The sequence below is a fragment of the Pongo pygmaeus genome, chromosome 11, assembly GCF_028885625.2.
Source record: "Pongo pygmaeus isolate AG05252 chromosome 11, NHGRI_mPonPyg2-v2.0_pri, whole genome shotgun sequence".
NCBI classification, from domain to species: domain Eukaryota; kingdom Metazoa; phylum Chordata; class Mammalia; order Primates; family Hominidae; genus Pongo; species Pongo pygmaeus.
This window is the reverse complement of record NC_072384.2, coordinates 132,996,409-133,015,250: the sequence shown is the minus strand read 5'-3', so window position 1 is coordinate 133,015,250 and position 18,842 is coordinate 132,996,409. Positions and strand designations below refer to the sequence as shown.

The window sequence follows — 18,842 nt, the reverse complement described above, 5'->3', positions numbered from 1 at the left end:
TTTCAAGTAGGCAGAAAAAAGAGAGAGAGAAGTAGAGAACTTAGAAGGCTCTCCATTTAACTCTGTAGTTGGCGATTTTAAAATTCAGTATAAGGAAAAAACAAACTTGGGGAGTTCAAATGATTCCCATCATGCCACTGAGTTTAAAATGTGCATGAGAAAAAGCCACGTAGCTGGCTGCTAATGTTTGAGAATGTCATTGCCTTTCTTATGAATCTCGAGAGCAAAGAAAATCCTATAAATCCTGGAGTTTGCACAAGTATTTAGAGGTAGTGATGCCCTAGTTTCTTTTAATTGGCTATCTCATACCCATCTTTTTAAATTGTTTCGTTGTTGTTGTTGTTGTTGAGACAGGGTCTCATTCTGTCAACCAGGCTGGAGTGCAGTGGTGCGATCACAGCTCAATGTGACCTCCACCTCTCAGATTCAAGCAATTCTTATGCCTCAGCCTCCTGAGCTCAAGCAATCCCCCCCACCTCAGCCTTCCTAGTAGCTGGGCCTACAGGCATGGACCAACACACCTGGCTAATCTTTGTATTTTTTGTAGAGACAGGGTTTTGTAATGTTGCCCAGGCTGGTCTTGAACTCCTGAGCTCAAGCCATCCTCCCACCTTAGCCTCCCAAAGTGCTGGGATTATAGGCGGGAGCCATTGTGTCAGGCCTGCACTCAACATTTTTTATTTATTTTTAAGTGTTTTCCTATGGTACCAAACCATTTATGTTTATTTTTGCTATCAGATGATAAGAAGATGTTCACAAGCACGAAAAAAATGAGCCAAATCATTTACAGACGTGGGAAACCAAACCAAAATCAGAGTGCTCACAAAATTTCAACCAAGGTGTGCACATCAAACAAAATATTCAGCCAGGCATGCAGAAACAAAAGTGAATTCACCAGAAAAGACTTGCTGCCTAGACAGAAAATAAATTCTGTAGAAACCAGAGCCCTCAAACCAGAAGGGCACTTCTGTTTATACCAGAAAGTGCTTGCCAAAAGCAAAGAAGCAAATAAAAAAACAAAACTGGCTGGGCACAGTGGCTCACCCATGTAATCCCATCACTTTGGGAGGCCGAGGTGGGCAAATCACTTGAGGTCAAGAGTTCAAGATCAGCCTGGCCAACGTGGTGCAATCCAGTCTCTACCAGAATACAAAAATTAGCCGGACGTGGTGGTACGTGCTTGTAGTCTCAGCTACTAGGGAGGCTGAGGCACAAGAATCGCTTGAACCTGGGAGGAGGAGGTTGCAGTGAGCCGTGATCCTGCCAAGCACTCCAGCCTGGGCAACAGAGCAGGACTCTGTTGGGTGACCTAGCAAGACTGTCTCAAACACACACACACACACACACACACACACACACACACACACACACACACACACACGCCCCAACCAAAAACAAAACTCCAACCTCTATACTCCTGATAAGGATGTAAGCTCCTTTGTTTAAGGGAGCCGTATAACCAAAACAGATCTACTATAAAGTAAAAAGGAACTGACCAAAGGGAGGGAGTCTGAGTATTCGAGGAGATTCACCAGAACATGAAGGGGTGGGTTGCCCCTCCACACCTGTGGGTGTTTCTCGTTAGGTGGTACGAGAGACTTGGAAAAGAAAGAGACAGAGACAAAGCATAGAGAAATAAAAAAGGGGGCCCAGGGGACTGGCGTTCAGCATACGGAGGATCCCACCGGCCTCTGAGTTCCCTTAGTATTTATTGATCATTATTGAGTGTTTCTCGGAGAGGGGGATGTGGCAGGGTCATAGGATAATAGTGGAGAGAAGGTCAGCAGGTAAACACATGAACAAAGGTCTCTGCATCATAAACAAGGTAGAGAATTAAGTGCTGTGCTTTTGATGTGCAATACATAAACATCTCAATGACTTAAGGAGCAGTATTGCTGCCAGCATGTCCCACCTCCAGCCCTAAGGCGGTTTTCCCCTATCTCAGTAGATGGAATATACAATCGGCTTTACACCGAGACATTCCATTGCCCAGGGAGGAGCAGGAGACAGAAGCCTTCCTCTTATCTCAACTGCAAAGAGGCATTCCTTCCTCTTTTACTAATCCTCCTCAGCACAGACCCTTTACGGGTGTCGGGCTGGGGGACGGTCAGGTCTTTCCCTTCCCATGAGGCCATATTTCAGACTATCACATGGGGAGAAACTTTGGATGATATCTGGCTTTCCTAGGCAGAGGTCCCTGCAGTCTTCCGCAGTGTTTTGTGTCTCTGGGTACTTGAGATTAGGGAGTGGATTGAGATTAGGGAGTGGTGATGACTCTTAACAAGCATGCTGCCTTCAAGCATTTGTTTAACAAAGCACACCCTGCACAGCCCTTAGTCCGTTTAACCCAGAGTTGACACAGCACGTGTTTCAGGGAGCACAGGGTTGGGGGTAGGGTTACAGATTAACAGCATCTCAAGGCAGAAGAATTTTTCTTAGTACAGAACAAAATGGAGTCTCCTATGTCTACTTCTTTCTACACAGACACAGTAACAATCTGATTTCTCTTTCTTTCCCCTACAAGAACAGAAAAGCAACTCCTGGAAAGGCAGTCTGCAGAGGGCTCAGTCAATGCTGTGTTAGATTCCAGGAGACACTGATTCATCCAAGATGAGTTCACTTCAGTCCCACTTCTGACACCACTATGTGACATTGCATAACAGATACAGGAAGACCCTAAAATAAAATGAACTTTCTTTGGAAATAGGTACTGCAATGGGAATAGGCCAGAGGAAACTGTGTGAATTTAGAAAGGTGAAGGAAGACAAAGGTTTTTAAAGAAAAAAGGAGGATCACAGGATTGTTTTGAGATATTCATCCTTGGCTACAAGGATCAAGGATATAAGTGGCACCAGTTTGAGGTTGGACAGGCAGTTGCTGGGCAGATGTCCTTGCAGAAGTATTTTTTGGTGAAAGGTTGCGAAGGCCATTATGCAAGCTGGTTGTTTGCAGTCTTCTGTGATAGTTCTTGTTATGAGGTTTTTTGCATGATAAATCCCCTTCATGTTCCTGGCTTTACTTCTCAGGGTTTTTAACAAAAGGAACTGTTTTGATTCTGACAAGGTGCATAGGTTGGGTGACTGGGATCTGTCCTTAGTCAGGGGGGAGGCAGCCAGTCAGATTCTGAAGCCCTCACGGTCTGTGCCTGGCACCCCCTCGGGCCTTCTCTCTCCAAGGCAGCTCTGGCTACTCTACCCACCCGCCCACCCTCACATCAGGTATCCAGCTGCGTCACTCAGGGCTTCACTGGGTGTCGCTGGGCACTGCTGTGGTCTGTCATGCTCTTGCATATGAGTCATGGGGTCACCTGGGCAATCAGGGTGTATTAGTCCGTTCTCACCCTCCTATGAAGAAATACCTGAGACTGGGTAAATTATAAAGAAAAGAGGTTTGACTCACATTTCCTTATAGCTAGGGAGGCCTCAGGAAACTGACAATCATGGTGGAAAATAACTTCTCGCAGGGCTGCAGGAGAGAGAATGAGTGCAAGCAGGGGAAATGTTAGAAGCTTATAAGACCGTCAGATCTCGCGAGACTCACTCATTATCACAAGAACAGCATGTGCGGAACCAGCCCTAGGATTCAATTACCTCCACCCGGTTTCGCCCTTGACCTATGGGGATTATGGGGATTACAATTCAAGATGAGATTTGGGTGGGAACACAGAGTCAAACCATATCACAGGGGTAGGGGAAGCCCCCCACAGTGAGGGAACTGGAGCCTGGACCACGGCCATCACCCACTCACCCACAGCCTCGGCTTCCCTTTTGGGGAAACTGCAGGGGAGCCAAAGAGCTGGGCCTCAGACCCCTCTTTACTGGCAGTCTGTGCAGGGTGACCAGGACTGTATGGTCAGAGGCTAAACCCACGTCACCTCCTATAGGCAATGATTGCTGTGCTCTGGGACAACCGCCCATTGGGACCATGGGGGCCGCACTCATAGTCCCAGGCCTGCTTCTGGCAGGGCTCTGCGTTGCACTCCGTGGATCAGAGGCTGGGCGAAGGGGGCGAGACAACCAGAAGCCCAGACACCCCGGGGAGAGCTGATCCCGGACAGGGGTTCGGAGGAGGTAAAGGAAGCTCCCTGGTGAAGGTGCGCTCTGCGCAGGCGCTGTGCGGGCAGCCCAGGCACTGCAACGGCGCCCTTTCAATCCTTAGGAGGAGTCCTCCCTGGGCGGTGCTCCAGGCCTATGGGCTGGACCATGACGGCCCCCAGCTGCGTAGCTCCAGCTCCTTTCCAATCGGTTGGTGGGCGGTTCCGAGTGGGGACACGGGATCGGAGGGGACTCCTCCCGGGAGTACCCGCTGCCCTCACTAGTCCCGGGATGCGAGTGGATCCGGAGTCCCCTACCGCAGCCCGCGTACGACCCTAGGAAGCCTGTCTCCGCGGCCCCCGACCCAGGTCCCCGCTGCCGCCGCGCTGCCAGGTAGCCCGAGGGTCGCAGGAGAAAGGAAGGGAGAGCGGGACGGGAGGAGGAGGGTGGAGCCGCCGGCGGGTCCCCTCCCTCGGGAAGGCAGGCAGGCGGGCGGCAGCAGAGAAGGCAGCGGGCGGGGGGAGACATCGGCCGTCCGCGCCACTTGGCTCCTGCTCAGGCAGCGGCTTCGGCCCGACCCGCTCCGCCTCAGGCGCGCACCTGCCGGGTAAGTGGCGCCTGAGTCCCTGCAGCCGTGGCCACTTCCGTCATTTTCGTAGCCACTGCGCGGAGCCTCCCGGCTTTGTCTGCGTCCATCCGCCGGCTGCAACTCCCAGGCTCGGCTCTGGGGCTCCATGGACTGCGCTCCGCGCCTGCATGGCTCTGGGCTCGCCCGGCCAGCTCGCGCCCCGACGTGGGTGAAACTTCGCCCAAGTATGGGTTCTAGGGAGAACCTGTTGAAGCCAGCAGTGGGGCGGAAAGGAGATAGAGACGGACGGGTCTCGGGTTCCCCATCGCTGCCGTGCAGGGGGTGGGTTGTGTATCCGCGACCCTGGAGCAATGGCGCGTGCCCCTTGGGAAGGGGCGGGTGGGTCGTCGGGCCACGGAGCAAAAGGAGCCAGCAAGCGGGGTTGAAGTGGTCGATCTCGCAGACTTCCACGAGGACAAAGTTTGGTTCTTTGGCCGTTTTGCGAAGCGTCTGTCTGTGTCCGTCTCGGAGAGCTGAAAGTGCCGCATAGACGCGCTCCTGACCGCACCTCCTCACTCCAGCCTTCGTTCCTTCCCCCACCCCACTTGGCCTCGGCTAGGGCAGGTCGTGGACAAGAAAGGCGAAGGGAAGAGGTATGGCCTTGCAATGAAGGCCCCCTACGTGCCAGGCCCCGTGCCCGGCGCCTCCCCCTTCCCATAAGAGGCCTCCCAATCCAGCATCCGACACGTGTGTGCAGGGAAGAGGACAGGGGAGAAGACTCCACTGTGCACGCGGGGATGGTGGCCCCGCCAGACTCTCCTAGTCCCTGGTTTCCGCAGTGAATGAGGCCGGCAGCTGGGGCCTCTGCACCCAGGCCTGCGTCTCTCCTTGTGGTGCCTGGGAGCCCCGTCGGGCTGCTGCGCATCCTGAGCCTGACTCTGCTCTTCCTGCAGCTTTGGCCCCCTGGGGCCATGCAGAGGCCCACTAGGAGGCCAGCGGCCGCGCGCATCCCATAGCCCAGGTGGCCCAGGGCTGCACCGCGGCGGCCTCGGTGCCATGGAGCCCGGTATTCGCTGATGGCGCACTACGACGCGTTCCAGGAGGTCAAGTACCTGAGCTGCTGCGGCGCGGGGATCGTGCAAGGGCCTTTCTGCCCCCCAGGCTTCTCTCAAGGAGCAGCGCCACCAGGGCCTGGGCTGCCGCGCTGGAACCCTGCGTGAGGTGAGCCTGCTGTCGGGGCTGGTGTTCGCCGCTGATCTCTGCGCCATCCTGGCGGCTATGCTGGCGCTCAAGTACCTGGGCCCGGTCGCGGCGGGCGGCGGCGCCTGTCCCGAGAGCTGCCCCGAGGGCAAGGCCTTAGCGCGCGCCGCCAGCTTCCTGGCAGCCAACCTGGACGCCAGCATGGACCCGTGCCAGGACTTCTACTTTTTCGCCTGCGGCGGCTGACTGAGGGTCCACGCCATCCCCAACGAAAAGCTCACCTATGGCACCATCGCGGCCATCAGCGAGCAGAAAGAGGAGCGCCTGCGGCGCCTGCTGGCACGGCCCAGGGGTGGGCCCGGAGGCGTGGCCCAGCGCAAGGTGCGCGCCTTTTTCCGTTAGTGCCTCGACAAGCGCGAGATCGAGCTACTGAGTTCTCGGTCCGTGCTACAGGTCATGGAGGACCGCGGCGGCTGGGACCTGGGCGGCGCGGCGGAGCGTCCGGAGGTCGCGACGCGCTGGGATCTCAACCAGCTGCTGTACAAGGTGGAGGGCGTGTACAGTGCAGCCGCGCTCTTCTCGCTCTAGATCAGCCTAGATTACAGGAACTCCTCGCGCTAAGTCATCCGCCTGAGTGCGATCCCCGAGCGCCCAGCCAGCGGCCACAGACCCGGGGCGTGGCCTGCCCAGGGGTCCCTGCGCGTGGGAGGAGGGTGCACAAGAGGAGAGAAAGGGAAAGCAGGGGAGGGGAGCGCTTGGCGGCAGAGCGCGGGAGGAAGGCGCAAGTAATTTCCCTGGGTTAACTGAAATGTTTAGCGGAGCCGCGGGAGCCGCAATTTCCCAGCCCTCTGGAAGGCAGTGAGGGCAGGGAGGGAGGGACGAGCCGGCGGGCTGGGCTGACATCTCCGTGAGGGCTAGGGCTGGCGCCAAAGCCAGGAACCCCAAGGGTCAGTGCGGCACTGCGCAAGTGCCCCCGACAGGTAAAGTGCAGGCGTTCAGGGATAAGCTGAGACAATCAGGGATGGGGCTTTGGTCATTTCGTCTGGGTGGAAAGAGGGGCTGGGGTCTGCGTGCTTCTGGGGCTGTACCCATGGCTGTCACTCTCTGGGCATTGGGATGAAAATTCCATCTATTTGGGGAGTCTGGCATGTGGATCTCTGACCTCTGGCCCCTGTCTCTCTCCCCAGATTGACCAGGATGGGCTCAATCTGCCAGAGAGGACCCTGTACCTCGCTCAGGATGAGGCGAGTGAGAAGGTGCTGGGGCATGGGATGGGGAGGCAGGGAAGGCCTGGGGCCCCAGGAGGGGTGGCCCCAGGCTAGGCCTGTCCCTGTCCCTGTCCCTGGATGAGCCCCTTCCCGTGGTGCAGATACTGGCAGCATACAGGGTGTTCATGGAGCGAGTGCTCAGCCTCCTGGGTGCTGATGCTGTGGAGCAGAAGGCTAAGGAGACCCTGTGGCTGTAATGGGGGCAGCTGATGACAGGGGACCATGGGGCAAGGCTGGCTCAGCCCCGATCGCTACCCCCACCCAGATCACTGTGTCAGAGTATGATGATTTCCAGCAAGATGTCAGCTCCAGGTACAAAAAGGTGACGCTGGGGCAGCTGCAGAAGATCACCCCGCATATGAGTGTGGCCCAGGCCCCTCCCCTGCCCCCTGGACTTGCCTGCTGGGTGTGCCGTGAATTTCCACCTTCACTTCTGTCCAGTAGTCACACTAGAGGAGGCAGAACTCAAAAAGGACCCAGAGCCCGAGGATCCGATCCTGGCTCTCCCCTCTGCTTTCCGAGGCCCTCGGCAGGGCTGGAAGCTTCCTGAGCTGCAGTTTCCTCACCTAGGGATGGTTGGAAAGAGAAAGTGTGGATACAGTTCTGCTGTCCCTGGGCCACCCTTGGGAGAGCCTCGTGGTATCTATCCACCATGGGGAGGAACAGAGGCCTTTGCAGGCCAGCTCTGAGTCAGACAGTCACGCTCAAGGACCCACGCCGTCTCCCCATGGCAAATCAGGAAATGATAGAAGCCCTGACCCATCAGCATCAGGGGCTGGCATCAGTAGCAAGAGTGTCCTGCTGTGTCATTGAGCTCAGCACACTCCAATTTCAGCCTCCACATACCTGGGATGACCTCCTGCCCCTTCTTTGAGGGACTGTCTGGGTGCTGGGTCCAGCTGCAGGCTGGGTAGTACAGGCGGGGGTGGTGCCCTTGGTGGCCCATATGAATGTCTTTCTGGACACCCCACTGGCTTCATCTGGCCCCAGGGTCCTGCACAACTACCTTGTGTGGGACGTGGTGGTGGTCCTGAGTGACCACCTGTTCTCGCCATTCCATGAGGTACTGCACAAGCTGGTACAGGAGATGGAGGGCAGCAACAAGCTGCAGGAACTGGCCCGGGTCAGCCTGGGCCAGGCCAACCACCACTTTGGTGGTGCCCTCTTTGTATATGAACACTTCTCAGCTACCAAGGTGGGCTGCCCTGGTTTAGGGTGCGGAGGATGGTGCTGAACTGAGGGTGGAGCCCTCCCGAGGCCATGGTCCTAGCATGGGGAGCCCCAAATGTCCCCCTGCAGGCAGGGGGACCAGGCCCTGCTTAGGCCTCAGCCCATTCTGAGGCTCCAGGCTGCTCCTCCGCAGGCCTCCTCCTCCTGGTCTGTCAGCGGTAGGTGGCCTTCCCCGCCAGGCCCCTGCTCACCTTCTCAGCCATGCTCAGGAGGCATCTCCTTAGGGATGCCCATGGTGGTTGCTGCAGCCATTTCCTCTTCTAGCCTGTGAGCTTATTGTCGGAGGGGAAGGGTCTGGATCCCTACCTCCAACATGTCCTCTTGGCGCCTGGCACTGAGCTCTGGGCTTAGGAAGTGGTGCTTAAAGACTCCTTCATGCCAGGAGTGATGGACCAGAGTGAAAGGCTGCTGGGTTGACCCTTGCTCCCTGACCCCTGACCCTGCAGGTGTGGCAGCTGGTGGAAGACATCAAGTACATCCTGGGCCAGCGCCTGGAGGAGCTGGACTGCATGGAGACCAGAACAGCTGCTGGGGCTGTGGTGAGGGGCCCCCAGTGCCATCTGTTGGTCCCATGCACATTGACTGAGCACCTACTGTATGCCAGTGAAAGAGAATAGAAGGGACAAAGGCCTTTGTGGAGTTGCCCAGGCCTGCCTCCCCCACCGTGAAGCCCACTCCTAGGCTGGCCTAGTGCTCCTTTCCTTGGTGGGCAGCGGGTGGGTAGGGACGCTGTGTCCTGAGGCCCCGTGCCACCTCACCAGCCCTCTGGCCCGCAACTTCAGTACGTGGTGGTGATGGTTGCCTACCCAGACTTCCTTTTCAAACTGGGTCTGCGGACAAGGAGTATGAGGTGGGACTGTGTCCCTGCCTGCCCAGCCTGACCACAGCCCCTCTGCTAATGGCACCTGGGAGGGCAGGTGGCCTGCATGGCCCGGTTGTGGCGCTATCTGCAGCCTTGCCCTGGTCTGTAGCTGAGTGCTGCCCGTGCCCCTCATAGTTTAAGGTCCACGGGAAGACCTACTACAAGAACATCTTGAACAGCATCCGCTTCAGCATCCAGCTCTCAGTCAAGAAGACTGGGCAGGAGATGGACAAGTCCATGTGGGTGCCTGGCCCAGAGCTGGGGTGTCAGAGGAGGGTCATGAGGCAGTAGCCGGGAAGGTGGTGGCCCAGCCCAGAGGTGGCACGGAAGATGCATTGTCAGGAGATGGGTGTGGCTGGGCTGCCAGGAATGTCCTGCAGTCCAGGCTCTGTGACATTTCTACAGAGGTGGCTGTTCCCCCCACAGGTGCTCATTGCCTTCTATCTACCCAACAAGAACCAGATGGGTTCGGGGTGTGTTTCTATACCTATTGGGTCCAAATATAGGTGCGCTCTCCCACTTGACGACACCCTCCCTATAGTGTAACCACAGAATGTCCTGCAGTCCAGGCTCCATGACCTGACTTCAGTGATCAAGACATAATATACTCTGGCCAATGCATGCCCGGTGGCATCCTAGGTGGCAAGCTTCTATCAAGAGGAACTTCAGCTGCTTCTTGGTGTTGGGGTCCAGTGTGTGGCCTGGTAGCAAAGGGGGAATCTCTGGTCGGAGGGAGTCAGTAGGCCCTGGGGCCGCCTTAGCTCAGAGGGTACAATTACAAGTCTCACATAGTAAGTCCCACACACTGTAGACATCTCGGGACCCCCTTGGGAGGGGGGCAAAGGCCAGTTATGCAGATGCTAACCTGGTGGGGAGGCCTATTCCTAGAACCAGTGGGACCAGGGCATCATCAGATGCAACATCAGCACCCAGGCCAGAAGGGCACAGCTGGGATCCCTCTCGAGTCCTCCTGAGAGGCTGCAGGGAGCGTACTCCTCTTCCCCGATCATGAGGCTTCCTGTGCCAATCACTGGAACTGTGCAGGGGCTCACGGGCACTCAGCGGGCAGGGGGCCTCGGATCTGGTGGGGACTGAACTTGTGGTGCCGTCTGAGGTCTGAATTTTGCAGGGAGAGAGACGCCCCTGCTCACAAGGAGTTGCTCAATCTGAATGGCCTGCCCAGGCTGCAAGCACCTCAAGACTAATCTGGACCTTGGGGTTTGGTTAAAGGAACATCAGGCCCTCCTGAGTGCTTACTGTTTGCTGGGCTCGTCACATGCCTCAGCACAGCCCTGGGCAGTGAGCGACCCAAGAGCTCATGTTTAATATTGAGCTGCATGCTGGTGCCTTCACCCTTCGTGCAGGCACACACCCCATGTGGTTCCTGGGTGTCCCGGAGGAAGGGAATTGGGTGCCTCAGGCCAGGGGTTGACATAGTACGCCCTCTATCGCAAGCTTTCAGCAAATTGCGGAGTATTAGAGTTTAGTGTGTCTGCCTAAGTAGATTGACAGATTATATGATCTAGTTTTCTTTTTTTTTTTTTTTTTTTTTTTAGACGGAGTCTCACTCTTTCACCCAGGCTGGAGTGCAGTGGCGCGATCTTGGCTCACTGCAAGCTCCGCCTCCCGTCCCGGGTTCATGCCATTCTCCTGCCTCAGCCTCCCGAGTAGCTGGGACTACAGGTGCCCACCACCATGCCCGGCTAATTTTTTTTTTTTGTATTTTTAGTAGAGACGGGGGTTTCACCCTGTTAGCCAGGATGGTCTCGATCTCCTGACCTCATAATCCGCCTGCCTCGGCCTCCCAAAGTGCTGGGATTACAGGCGTGAGCCACTGCGCGCGGCCTTATATGATCTAGTTTTAACCCACCTCATCCTCCAAAAGGGCCAAGAGGCTCACACAAGACTCCCGTAAAGAATCTGCAACTAACACCAGAAATCGAGGGCAGATGAACCACGGCAGATGGGAGAGCTGAGAATTCCTTACTATTCCTGGCAGAGCGCACGTCACCCGGGATACAGACCTGACCAGACCTTAGCCCCTAATAATAAAAAATCAGCAAACAAAACTCTGAATTTCCCCCACTCTGTGATTACTGCTGAAGTTTGCCCTGGGTGCCTTGTTCCTGGAGGTATTACTTAATTACTTATGAGCAGTGTGAAATCCTCATGGTTGGCAAGGTGTCTAAAACTAAGCTTTTTTTTTTTTTTTTTTTTTTTTTTCTGAGACAGAATGTCGCACTGTCACCCAGGCTTGAGTGCAGTGGCACGATCTTAGCTCACTGCGACCTCCACCTCCTGGGTTCAAGTGATTCTCCCTCCTCAGCCTCCCAAGTAGCTGGGACTACAGGCATGCACCACCATGCCTGGCTAATTTTGTATTTTTTAGTAGAGACAAGGTTTCACCATGTTGGCCAGGCTGGTCTTGAACTCCTGACCTCAGGTGATCCGCCTGCCTCTGCCTTCCAAAGTGCTGGGATTACAGGCGTGAGCCACTGTGCCCGGCCAAACTAAGCTTCCGGAACCGAAGAAAGAGTGCAATTTTTTCGCATCAGTGAGTGTTTAAATTTAGGTGCAGTTCAACCCAGTACTTCCTGATATTTCCATACGCAATGACAAATATTTGGAAAGCTCTTTTAAAGTTTCTTGCATGATACCATGAGACTAAAAACACCTACCACCAGGGAGAAACTTAATTCTTTCTGTGGCAGGAAAAATGGCAGAAACAATGAGCAGTAAATAAGCTGTCCACAAACCGAAAGGCATTTCTTTGTCAGCAAACACTGTCGGAATATGTGGAGAAATCACTGCCAAAGATTGGAAGAAACTCCTGTTAGAGCAAAGTACCCAGTGTGGGAGGTTTGCTTTGCAGTGAGCTGAAAGCACAGATGTTCCCAACGTGGCTCAGCTGAAGGTATTTGCCAGCTGCTCTTCCAATAGGGAAATACACAAACCACTTCTTTCATTTTTTTTCATGTCCCACTAAAAGGTAGATATAGCAGACAAGATATATTGCCAACAGCAAATGCCTTTTTAAATAAAAACAACGTTATGAGGAAATGGTGGAAATGCAACCACAGATGGAATAGCTACTCAGGAAGGGTTTTTTCAAAAAAAGCATTCTGGATACGAATCAGTGTGCAGAGGTAGGTTCACCCTTATCCCTCACTCATTGGCTCACCCCCCGTCTAATCAGCGCAGGAAAGAAGCCCAGCGCGTACATGGGATGTTGCAGAAGGCAGTGGGGTTGATTTTGTAAAGTTTAGATAGCCGCATAATAGAAACTTAAACATAAATAGAAACTTTAAGATACTTGGTAAGGGGAGTGGGTGCACCCATGGAAACTTTCTGGCCACATAGAATGAGTCGCAGAATGACAAAGTACTGAACCCACCTGTCCTGAGCTCTCCCTCTTTCTTCCTAACTCTGCCTCCCTCCTTCTTACAATCCAGTTTGCTGACTTTGAACTGAAAAGCTCTCCATTTTAGGTGTACCATGAAAAGATTGAAAATAGAAACATACTTCCTGTGTGTCCTTCAGGTAAAGATGTCATTTCAATGACAAAATGAGAAGGTAATTATCTTTCAATGAAAACTCATGCTAAGGAAAGTGGATATTTTTGAATAGAAGTTTGAAAATATTTTCATGACACTTGATTTTGTGGTCAACAACATAGCTGACTGATAAGTCCTTATACCTACACATGAAAAACAAAAACAAAAAACAAAAACCTAGATCACGGAATAATCTAATAGCAGAACAATCTATTTTAAAATGTGTCCAGTTTTAAATAATAGAAGTCTGTGGGCGTGAACACTCATGTAAAATATAATCATGCAGCACCTCCACATTGGTTAGAATGAGGAACTGACAACTGGGAAGATAGAAATATACGAGCTGGATTTTACCAGAAACCTTTGCATATTTGATGGATGGAATTTAACAATGAGTATAATTTAGTAAGGCCAGCTATTGGAGTCTATCGTCTGTTCACCTCCCATATTTCTGTGACAGCCACTGAAACCCAGAACTGAAAAAACTGTCCTGAAACCCAGGTTCTCAAATACATGTTTTGTTTTGTTTTGTTTTGTTTTGTTTTGAGACAGGGTCTTGGTCTGTCACTCAGACTGGAGTGCAGTGGCAAAATCTTAGCTCACTGCAGCCTCAACTACCCTGGGCTCAGGTGATCCTCCCACCTCAGCCTCCCAAGTAGCTGGGATGACAGGCACGTGCCACCTGGCCTGGCTAAATTTTTTAAAAATTTGGGGCTAGGCATGGTGGTTCATGCCTGTAATCCCAGCACTTTCTGAGGCCAAGGCGAGCGGATCATTTAAGGTCAGGAGTTAGAGACCAGCCTGGCCAACATAGTGAAACCCCATCTCTACTAAAAATTCAAAAATTTGCCTGGCATGGTGGCAGGCGCCTGTAATCCCAGCTACATGGGAGGCTGGGGCGGGAGATTCACTTGAATCCAGGAGGTGGAGTTTGCAGTGAGCCTAGATCCTGCCACTGCACTTCAGCCTGGGAGACAGAGTGAGACTCTGCCTCGACACTAAACAAAAATGTGTAGAGATGAGGTCTCACCGTTTTGCCCAGGATGGTCTGCAACTCCTGAACTCAAGTAATCCTAACCTCTTTTCCTCCCAAAGTGCTGGGATTGCAGGCATTGAACCACCATGCCTGGCAAATAGACATCTTACAATGTTAATTCAATTTTCATAAAGAAGTATTCAATCATTCTAGTATTTCTAATGAGCACAAAGTCTTTTTGTTTTTTTTTCTTCTTGAGACAGCACCTTGCTCTGTCACCCAGGCTGGAGTGTAGTGACGTGACCACACCTCACTGCAGTCTCCACCCTCCCAGGCCCCAGACAATCCTCCCACCTCAGCCTCCTGAGTAGCTGGGACCACAGACATGGGCAACCAAGCTTGGCTAATTTTTGTATTTTTTGTAGAGACAGAATTTCACCATGTTGACAAAGTGCTCCTTGTACCATTGTAAATGTACAAATAAATTTGTAATAGTGCAAACTTTCCTGGAAAATGTGGTTGATTTCACCTTCATTTAATTCTTTTCGATGTTCTCTTGGGGCAAGTGTGATACTAAGTATGGCTATATTGGTATGGGTGCTCCAGAATGCTTTCGGAGGGAGGTCAGAAACACCTGGAGTCAGCTCCTTCCCCAGCTCTCACCTCTACCCTCTACCACCCCCATCCTCTATCCAAAAGACCAGACCCTTCTCCTGGCAGCAGCCAGAGTGCTCATTTCCCAGCCAGGCCAGGTCACAGCCCTCCTCAAAGACCTCCAACCACACCCCTCTACCTAGACTTCATGGTCCCCCATGTCGCCCACTCTCCTGACCCCCCAAGCTTTCCCCCATCTACCCACCTTCTGATCCAGCCCCTGGCCTCCCAGACAGCCTGCTGGCGCTGCCCCAGGGCCTTGGTGCTGCCGTGCTGCCTTGCTCAAGCCCTCACTCTGTTCAGGTCTCCTGCTCAATTGTCTGCTCCTCAGCAGCCCCTCCTGGCCTGTGTTATCCACCCCTCCAGCCAGTGTGTCCACATTCACTCATATGATTTTTCTCCTAGGAAGTAGTACTGGCATTACATTGTCTAACACTTCCTTTTATTATTGCTTTGTGTTTCCCAGAAGAATGGAGGCCGGGGGAGGGTAGGTAATGAGTTTTCCTTGTTGAGAAATCCGTGCCCAGCGCCCAGATGGCCTAGGAGGGGCCATGGACTCTGGGCTGCTATCCTGCACCCAGAGCTTCCCAGGTGCTCCTCAGAACTCAGGTGGGTGCTGGAATGGACTTTACAGGACTTCGAGCATCTGAGTGGCTGTGACTTGGGGCAAGCCTCTCTGCCTCATAGGCCCCTAGGAGGGGCGCAGGGGTGTAGAATTAGCCCAGTGGAAGGACAGTAGAGGACTGTGTCAAAGTCCCCCTTGGGATCCCGCCATAGCAGCCTCCTTGGCTGGCAGGGTGGGTTGCAGGGTGGCAGGAAGCCACGCTTCTCCAGGCGTCCTGATGCACCCAAGTCCTTGTGTCCCTCAGGTGCTGCCATGACTGAAGCTAAGAAAGGCGCAGGGGGCCCTAGGTCTGAGTGCCTCATGTCCCCGGGGAGAGAGCCTGCCTGATCGACCTCAGGATATGGGCGGGTGCTGGATGGTCTGAGCCTCCTCTTTTCCTGAAATGCAGGCAGCTGCCAGGCACAAATCCCCAGTCCCTGGAGTTGGGGCCAAAATTTGAAGAGCAAGATAGAGCAAAGGGCGTGGTGTCAAGGGCTCAGTTCCCAGGCTGCACTGGGAGGGGAAGGTTCCATGGCAGGACTTCTGTGTGGCGACTCCGGGGGTGACAGCTCCAGGTGGAGGCCGGGCAGGACGACAGGAGGTGGGGAGCAAGAGAACTCCGGGATGGGGAAGCAGGAGCCCCAGGGACGGGACACTCAGGGAGCAGTGGCCGTCCCCAGCAGCAGCAGGGTCCCGGCCAGCAGAGGCAGCGAAGCGGGGACCGAGGACGGCCCCGGGTGCGCGGCGTCGGTGGTGCCGGCGTGGGGCGCCAGGTCGCAGGCCGTGTAGGGCTCCAGGCAGGCGGCGAAGGCCATGACGTGCGCTACAAAGGTCTGCTCCTGCACGCCGTGAACCAGGTGCGCCTGCGGGCCGCGCGCGAACACCGCCACGTCCTCGCCTGCGTGGGTCTCTCCATCCAGGGGCACTGCTGACTGCTGCCGATACTCGGGGCTCTCTGGTAGGAGGGTTCAGTTTCGTTAGGAGGATTCAGTTCCAGGCAGACAGGAGGTGACCCCTTCCCGCCAGCCCCCCATCCTTGGCACCCTGGTCCCCCTCAGGGGCCACCCCGCGGCACTCACCGCTCTCGCTCTCGGTAACATCCGGCCGGGCGCCGTCCTTGAGCACATAGCCCGGACCGTTTCCGTAGAGGAGGACCGTGTAGGCCTTCCTGTCCCGGGCCTTGCCAGGGGCCAGCCCTGCAGAGAGAGGGGTACCTGTGGTTGAGCTGAACACAGCTGTGGAGTGCCTCCCACGTGCTAGGCACCGCCACTTTTTGCCTGGTCAGGGGCTTAGTCCTCAGGAGACCCTACAGGGCTGGTGCCAGCATTGCTCCCATTTGCCAGAGGAGGAGACTGAGGCTCAGATTTCACCCACTTAATTGATGCAGCAGCACCTGCCACTCTCCCCAGGCCTACCGAAGATGGAGCTCCCTCGCAGGGGGTAGCCTCCGAAGGAGAAGACGTGGGAGTGGTCAGCAGTGACGAGGCTCAGCGTGTCCTCCTCGCTGGTGAGCTGGCCCGCCCTCTCAATGGCGTCGTCGAACATGATCGTCTCAGTCAGTGCCCGGTAAGCCCTGCTTTCATGATGGCCATGGTCGATGCGACCGCCTGCAGGAAGGCCAGAGTGGGGAGATGCTGAACCTGCCCTGCTCCAACCCCCAACCCCCAACCCCCACTCCGCAGGGGCCACCACGCACCCTCCACGAAGAGGAAGAAGCCGCGGGGGTTCCTGCTCAGCAAATGCAGGGCAGCCTCCGTCATCTCCATCAGGGAGGGGTCCAGTGTGGAGTCTCGGTGGATCTCGTATTTCATGTCTCCGGGCTCAAAGAGACCTGTGGGACAAGGGGTCCCGTGGTGACTGGCAGGCTGGGGGTGGGAGGGTGCTGGCGGATGTGCACACAGGCTCAGAAGGTGCCATCTGAGGCCATCTGAGGGATGCCAGGGCAGTAAGGGGGTCATTACCCATGAGATGGGTCACAGACGGGTCCAGGGAAGCCTGCATGAGCTCAGTGCGGTTCCACACGTACCGGGCACCCTGCGGGGAGAGAGAGAGCCAGGCCTCAGCCCACAGCCGCGAGCCCCACACCTCTGCCCTCCCCCTGCTGTGCCCAGCACACCCACCAGCCCCCATCACCTGGTGCTTTGCCAGCCATTCCTGCACCAGATTCTTCCCGTCCAGCCTGGTCCCTTTCTGCCTGGAGTCATCTGGGTACTCAGGGTCTGGGGTCCCCATGGGAAACATGTACTTTCGGCCTCCACCTAGGATCACCTGGGAACAGAGGATGGGGCAGGTGGGTTTGGGGACCTGGCTGGCCCTGTGCCACTTCTTCATGCACAGCCCCTGACTCCCCTCCTGAAGGCTATGGGAATGGCCCCGCCATGGTTTCACCTTCTACCCCCCCAACCCCACCTCCAGACTCTGCTGGCCCAGATCAGGCTGTTGGTGGCCTGGGTCTGAGCTGGTGCCCCCTGCTACTCTCTGCCCAGCCCCAGCCCTTGGCCCTGGGGTCGCACATCAATGTCCATGTTGGAGATGAGCTGCGTGGCGATGTCCTGGCACCCCTCCTGGCGGGCTGAGGCAGGCACGTCGGCGTCCGAGTACCAGTTGCGGTTCACCGTGTGGGCGTAGGCGCCGGCTGGCGAGGCGTGCTGCACCCGTGTGGTGGTCACCACTCCCACTGACTTTCCTGAGGGTGATAGAGGTCAGGATATGCAATGGAGGTCTGTCACCTGGCCCTGACCCCGCAGCGGGCCCCAGCTCACCTGCTTTCTTGGCCCGATTCATCACGGAGATGACCTCGTTGCCGCGTGTCGTGTTGCACTGGTTAAAGCGGGCGGCTGCACTCAAGCCGATGGTCTGGAAGTTGCCCTTGACCCCGCACAGGTAGGCCGTGGCTGTGGCTGCGCTGTCTGGCACATGCTTGTCTACACTGTATGTCTGGGGACAGAGACACTCTGAGCTCTTCTCTGGGGCAGACACACAGACCCTGATCTCTGTCCTCTGGGATTCCAACTGCCTCCAGCTCCTTACTGGAGCCCCAGCTGTTTAGGGTCCGTCCCTCCCTCCCACCACACTCCATAGCCAGGATTCCCCTTCTCTCCTTGGAGGACTCTAAGGTAGCCCAGCACTTACCTTGGACAGAGCCACGTATGGGAAGCGGTCCATGGCCAGGAAGGTCTCAGGCCCCAGTTTGCCCTTCTTCTGCCCTTTTAGGATCCTGGCAGCTGTCACCGTAGACACCCCCATCCCTGAAGGAACAGAAGTGTGTGAGGCTTGGTCCCCAGGGCTGTCCTGGAACCACCGAGGGTCCGGGCGCCGGGGCTGTGAGGGCTGCGGGCCTGGAAGGCCTTGCTCACTCACCGTCGCCCAGGAAGAGGATGAGGTTCTTGGCGGCTGTCTGTGCAGGCTGCAGCTTCTTGGCGGCACCCAGGGCCTCGGCTGCCTGGCGGTTCCAGAAGTCCGGGTTCTCCTCCTCAACTGGCCAGGGAGAGAGCAAAGATCAGGTCAGCCTGGGCTGGGGGGTGCCCTGTGTGTGTGTGTGTAGGGGCAGCTGGGGGAGCCTCATTACCTGGGATGACGCCCAGGGAGAGTTGTAGCCTCAGGCCCAGCAGGAGCAGCACCCAGGGCCCCTGCATGTCTGGAAGCAGTAGGAGAGCCGCGAGGCGGAATTCCCAGGTATGGAGTATGAGCTGCACTCCAGGCTGCCTGGGTTTAAATCAGGGAAAACTGTCTCCTGGCCCCTCCCCTTGTTGCCACCTTGACCCCACCCAGCCGCTTGACCTGAAGCCACACTGGCTGAAGGGAGTGGAAGGGTGTGGCTGGGCTGGGCTGGGGCTGGGGTCCTGGGACCAGGTTTTCCCCAGGGAAGGGTGGGGTTTTGGGTATAGTGCAG

At 55.5% G+C, this 18,842-nt stretch overlaps 1 protein-coding gene and 1 pseudogene across 1 annotated transcript; one reads left to right on the top strand and one right to left on the bottom strand.

Annotated features, from left to right (window-relative positions):
* The first annotated feature begins 4,768 nt into the window (after positions 1 to 4,768).
* LOC129031624 (endothelin-converting enzyme-like 1) lies at positions 4,769 to 15,298 on the top strand (annotated as a pseudogene).
* On the bottom strand, positions 14,767 to 18,636 carry LOC129031341 (alkaline phosphatase, germ cell type). Its single transcript, XM_054477510.1, has 11 exons — positions 18,519 to 18,636; positions 18,311 to 18,427; positions 18,083 to 18,198; positions 17,713 to 17,887; positions 17,464 to 17,636; positions 17,084 to 17,218; positions 16,912 to 16,984; positions 16,647 to 16,781; positions 16,366 to 16,557; positions 16,030 to 16,146; positions 14,767 to 15,905 (listed from the first exon to the last, which is right to left on the bottom strand). Exons 1-11 carry the CDS (start codon positions 18,583 to 18,585, stop codon positions 15,607 to 15,609), a joined length of 1,599 nt encoding a protein of 532 aa, XP_054333485.1. The 5' UTR covers positions 18,586 to 18,636; the 3' UTR covers positions 14,767 to 15,606.
* Between the last annotated feature and the right edge of the window lie 206 nt (positions 18,637 to 18,842).

Excerpts from the sequence above, each read along its gene's own strand:
- LOC129031341 (XM_054477510.1), bottom strand. The coding sequence starts at position 18,585 with ATGCAGGGGCCCTGGGTGCTGCTCCTGCTGGGCCTGAGGCTACAACTC. Across the intron at positions 18,199-18,310 it reads CATCCTCTTCCTGGGCGACG|GGATGGGGGTGTCTACGGTG; the intron begins GTGAGTGAGCAA and ends CTGTTCCTTCAG. Across the intron at positions 16,558-16,646 it reads CTTCTTCCTCTTCGTGGAGG|GCGGTCGCATCGACCATGGC; the intron begins GTGCGTGGTGGC and ends GCCTTCCTGCAG.